The sequence below is a fragment of the Hylobates moloch genome, unplaced genomic scaffold, assembly GCF_009828535.3.
Source record: "Hylobates moloch isolate HMO894 unplaced genomic scaffold, HMol_V3 SCAFFOLD_4207, whole genome shotgun sequence".
NCBI lineage: Eukaryota > Metazoa > Chordata > Mammalia > Primates > Hylobatidae > Hylobates > Hylobates moloch.
The window spans coordinates 1-5350 of NW_026656482.1; the positions used below are offsets into that span (position 1 = coordinate 1).

At 48.8% G+C, this 5350-nt stretch overlaps 1 protein-coding gene across 1 annotated transcript; it reads right to left on the reverse strand.

Annotated features, from left to right (window-relative positions):
- Positions 1 to 5: 5 nt before the first annotated feature.
- On the reverse strand, positions 6 to 4930 carry LOC116465277 (granulocyte-macrophage colony-stimulating factor receptor subunit alpha-like; the record flags this gene model as incomplete). Its single annotated transcript, XM_032148412.2, has 5 exons — positions 4896 to 4930; positions 4674 to 4775; positions 733 to 809; positions 230 to 353; positions 6 to 112 (listed from the first exon to the last, which is right to left on the reverse strand). Coding segments are annotated over exons 2-5 (384 nt in total), but the record flags the coding sequence as incomplete, so codon positions are not given.
- Positions 4931 to 5350: the final 420 nt, after the last annotated feature.

A 5350-nucleotide genomic window follows, 5' to 3' on the forward strand; every position in this document is an offset into this window, starting at 1 on the left:
AAAAAATACTGGACGTCACGGGGGGCCGTCGGACCCCTCGCCCAGGTGCAGTTCATGAAATCCACATTGTAGATGAAACAGGAGAAATTCTGAGCAGCGGTACCCTCCCTTCCTGGGAAGAGGCAGAAACAAAACAATTTTCACTCTGAAGTTCAACGGGATGTACTTTGATGCTGGTGGGATGGTGGGGGGTAGTGCTGTAAACGGATCCCAGAGCTGTCTTGCTTACCTGAGTTTGGATAAAGCAGTTTTTGCTGAAATCCTCTTTGACTGGTATTCACGTGAACCTCAAATGTCACTCCTTCATGTAGACAAATTTCACGAAATGTGCATGAACATTCATTCTTACTGAGCTGAAGAGTTGCAACCAGACAGAGCCAATTACACCTTCTGTCTCCTACATTCTTCAGGCTGGAGAGCAGTAGCGCGATCTCGGCTCACTGCAACCTCCGCCTCCCAGGTTCAAGCGATTCTCCTGCCTCAGCCTCCCGAGTAGCTGGGATTACAGACACCTGCCACCACGCCCAGCTAATTTGTGTATTTGTAGTAGAGACAGGGTTTCATCATGTTGGCCAGGCTGGTCTCAAACTCCTGACCTCAGGTGAGACACCCGCCTTGCCCTCCCAAAGTGCTGGGATTACAGGCATGAGCCACCACGCCCGGCCACGGTATTGGCTTTTACCTGGATTTGGCGACACGCAGCTGCCTCCCTTTGTGAAATCATCTCCCTACGCTTCCTCCAAGGACTCTGAGTGGATACGCCGAATACCAGCTTGCAGGTGAAAACTCAATCTGATACTCTAGCAGTGCTGAAAGTATCAGACTAGAGGCCAGGTGCAGTGGCTCACACCTGTAATCCCAGCACTTTGGGAGGCCGAGGCGGGTGGATCACTTGAGGTCAGGAGTTTGAGACCAGCCCGGCCAACATGGTGAAACCCTGTCTGTACTAAAAATACAAAAATTAGCCAGGCGTGGTGGCGGATGCCTGTAATCCCAGCTACTCGGGAGGCTGAGGCAGGAGAATCTCTTGAACCCGGGAGGCAGAGGTTGCAGTGAGCTGAGATCGCGCCAGTGCCTCCAGCCTGGGTGACAGAGCGAGACTCCATCCCCAAAAATAAAGGTCGGACACGGTGGCTCACACCTGTAATGCCAGCACTTTGGGAGGCCAACGGGGGCGGATCATGAGGTCAGGAGTTGGAGACCAGCCTGGCCAACATGGTGAAAGCCCGTCTCTACTAAAAATACAAAAATTAGCTGTGCATGGTGGCAGGCACCTGTAATCCCAGTTACTTGGGAGGCTGAGGCAGGGGACTCGCTTGAACCTGGGAGGTGGAGGTTGCAGTGAGCTGAGATCACACCAGTGCATTCCAGCCTGGGCAACAAGAGCGAAACTCCATCTCAAAAAAAAAAAAAAAAAAGTATGTCATCTGGGGTAACATAGCAGGACCACCCATCCATCCGTGTAACATCTATCTATAGAATTGATTATCAATCTCCCAATCATCTATTATCACCTATCAGTCAATAAATCATCTATCACCTATCTATCGATCACCTATATTTCTCTCTTCCTCTCCCTCCTCTTCTGTTCTCTCTTTCTCTGTGTTTCTCCCTCCTTCCTTCCCCTCTCCCCGCTCTTCTGTCTCTGTCTCCTGTGTTCCAAAAACCCTGACCTTAATCCTTTGGGGGACCAGGATGGTGACACAGTGAAAAGTCACTGACACTTTAGTTTTCTCCACCCTTCTTCCACCACAGACCCAGGCGCACATCCAATTGCATTTGCCAGGATTTCTGTCATCTTGGGGTAAAATCAGCTCTTGGGCTAAAATATGGTAAAATAGGCTCTGCCTCAGGGAATCAGTCTCTGGTACACATTGCGGACATGAGCCAACAGCACTTTCCCAGTCCCCCTGAGATTGTGGCTCCGACATTTCTCCAAATAGCACACTTGTTTGTGTCCGTGACCCTCTCGCTTTTATTTAATTCGATTTATTATTATTTTTTGAGACAGACTTTTGCTCTTGTTGCCCAGGCTGGAGTGCAATGGTGCCATCTCGGCTCACCACAACCTCCGCCTCCCGGGTTCGGGTAATTCTCCTGCCTCAGCCTCCCGAGTAGCTGGGATTACAGGCACGCACCAGCACGTGCGGCTAATTTTGTATTTGTAGTAGAGACGGGGTTTCACCATGTTGGTCAGGCTGGTCTCGAACTCCCGACCTCAGGTGTTCCACCCACCTCAGCCTCCCAAAGTGCTGGGATTACAGGCGTGAGCCACCGCACCCAGCCGGCCCTGTGTTCTCTCCTCCCACCCGGCTCTGGGAGGTGAAGTTCAGGGCTGGAGCCTGCTGACTTTCCTGTCACCCACATGGCCCCAGGACGTCCCACATCCTCAGGTATCTGTTCCTCCCTTGTCTCTCTTCCCTCGTTTTCTCAGCCCCCTTGCTGTTTCTGAAAAAGGAGATTTCTACTGCAGAAATACTCAAAGATCACCTGAACACCGAGGGTGGTGGCTCACGCCTCTAATGCCAGCACCTTGGGAGGCTGAGGCCAAAAGCTGGCTTGAGCCCAGTAGGTTCAGATCCATCTGGGCAACATAGCAAATTCGCATCTCTTAAAAAAAACAATTAAAAAAAATTTAAATGAGGCAGGCGTGGTGGTGCACGTCTGTAGTCCCAGCTTGCTCTTTCTCCACATAGAGATGTTTACTGCAGAAATCATCAAAAACTGACTGGGCGCGGTGGCTCACGCCTGTAATCCCAGCACTTTGGGAGGCTGAGGTGGGTGGATCACCTGAGGTCAGGAGTTCGAGACCAGCCTGGCCAACATGATGAAACCCCATCTCTACTAAAAATACAAAAAAATTAGGTGGACATGGTGGTGGGTTCCTGTAATCCCAGCTACTCAGGAGGCTGAGGCAGGAGAATCGGTTGAACCCGGGAGGTGGAGGCTGCAGTGAGCCGAGATCGTGCCACTGCACTCCAGCCTGGGTGACAGAGCGAGCGAGACTCCATCTCAAAAAAAAGAAAAAAAAATCAAAAACCAGTCTTGGCAACATAGCAAGATCCCATCTCTATAAAATTAAAAAAAAATTAAATTAGCTTGATGTGGTGGTATATATTTTTGTAGTGCCAGCTACTTGGGAGGCTGAAGTGGGAGGATACTTGATCCCAGAAAGTTGAGGCTGCAGTGAGCCGAGATCGCGCCACTGAACTCCAGCCTGGGTGACAGAGCAAGACCCTGTCTCAAAAAAAAAAAAAAAAAGAAAGAAAGAGAAAGAAAATCGCTTGAATGAGAACAGGCAAAGGCTCTTTATCCAGAGTGACATGGCTCTGAACACGCTTCCCAAATTATGGAACCTTGGCAGTTTAAAATAAAGCTGAAGGAATTTGAGAAAATTGCACCAACAGAAAGCTGTCTTTGTCTGTCTTCCCTGAACCAGGTCACAAAAACCTGGAAATATTTTCCTGAAGCAGACCCTCACACCCTCAGTCAGGAGGGTCCCTCCCGGAAATGCAAATCAAAACCACAATGAGTTATCATTCCACACCAGTCACAATGGCTGTTATTAAGAAGTCAAAAAACAAGAGGCTGGGTGTGGTGACTCACAGCTGTAATCCCAGCACTTTGGGAGGCCGAGGGAGGGGATCGCCTGAGGCCAGGAGTTTGAGACCAGCCTGGCCAACATGACAAAACCCCGTCTCTATTAAAAATACAAAAAATTAGCTGGGCCTGGTGGCAGGCACCTGTAATCCCAGCTACTAGGGAGGCTGAGGCAGGAGAATCGCTTGAACCCGGGAGGCTTGAGTTTACAGTGAGCTGAGATTAAGCCATTGCACTCCAGCCTGGGCAACAAGAGGGAGACTCTGAAAAGAAAGAAAAAGAAAGAGAAAAAGAAAGAAAGCGGGAAAGAAAGAAAGAAAGAAAGAAAGAAAGAAAGAAAGAAAGAAAGAAAGAAAAGAAACAAAGAAGGATAAAGAAAGAAAGAAAAGAAAGAAAGAAAGAAAAGAAACAAAGAAGGATAAAGAAAGAAAGAAAAGAAAGAAAGAAAGAAAGAAAGAAGCAGGGAAGGAAGGAAAGAAAGAAACAATGGAAGGAAGAAAGAGGGAAGGAGAGAAGGAAGGAAGGAAAGAAAGAGAAGGAAGGAAGGAAAGAAGGAAGGAAAGAAAGAAACAAAGGAAGGAAGAAAGAGAGAGGGAAGGAGGGAAGGAAGGAAGAAAGAAAAAGAAGGAAAGAAGAAAGAAAGAGAAAGAAAGAAAGAGAAAGAAAAAGAAAGAAGAATCAGGAGAGAGAGAAGGATGGAAGGAAGGATGGAGGGACGGAGGAAAAAGGCAGGAAGGAAGGCATGCAGGAAGAAAGAAACGCTTTGGCCCCATGCAGACCTGGGTCCTCATTCTGGCCCCATCACTGGGCCAGGATGGTCATTGGGTTAAACCGTGGAGGTCTCTGAGCCTCCGTTTTCTCATCTGTAGAATGGGTGGATGGGAATTAACAGCAGAAAGGAGACGGAGGACAAGAGGAGCTCTGAGCTTCTGGTGGGTTGGCCAGTGCTTATTGGGTCCCTCATAAACATTAGAGATGAAATGCAGATGGACCCAGGTATCCAGACAGGTCTCCAGATGCAGGACATCTAAACAGGGGCCGCAGGGAAGGTTCAGCCAGGTTTCCATACTTACGCGATTTCTCTGGGATCAGGAGGAATGCTGGGTGTGGCAAGTCACAGAGCAGAAGGCTTGTCAGCAGGAGAAGCATGGTGCTGGTCAGAGGGAAGGGAAGAGCTGCAGGAGAGAAAATGTGACACAGTGAGAAGGGTGCCTCTCCCAGGACTTTCCTGGCAGGGGACCCAAGGGAGGTGATTTGGGGGAAACAAACCCAGGATGGTGGGGTCAGCTGCTGACCTGGTCGAATGAGGGATCGTGGCCAGCTGGGGAAGGTCTGCAGGACCATTATTCTGTCTACCAGATGGGACTAGGCTGTGGACATCTTGGGGGGCATTATTCTGTCTACCACATGGAATGAGGACGTGGACATCTTTGGGGACATTATTCTGTCACACGGGGATTAGGACGTGGACATTGTTGGGGACATTATTCTGTCTACCACATGGGGATTAGGATGTGGACATCTTTGGCATCTCAAGATGGTCAATCTAGAGTCAAGCTTCCATGGTTCATGGGTCATGGCCCAGCTGACCTTCACGAGGGAACCCATAGCTGACACTAAAGGTGGGTTCTAACACATTTCAAGGAAATTGCAGTCACTTTTATTCATTTCTCATAGCTTTACTTTCTGTTAATAATTAGTGGATTTGGGGAAATAAAATAAGAAAGGATGGCTCAGGTTTTCATTTTCA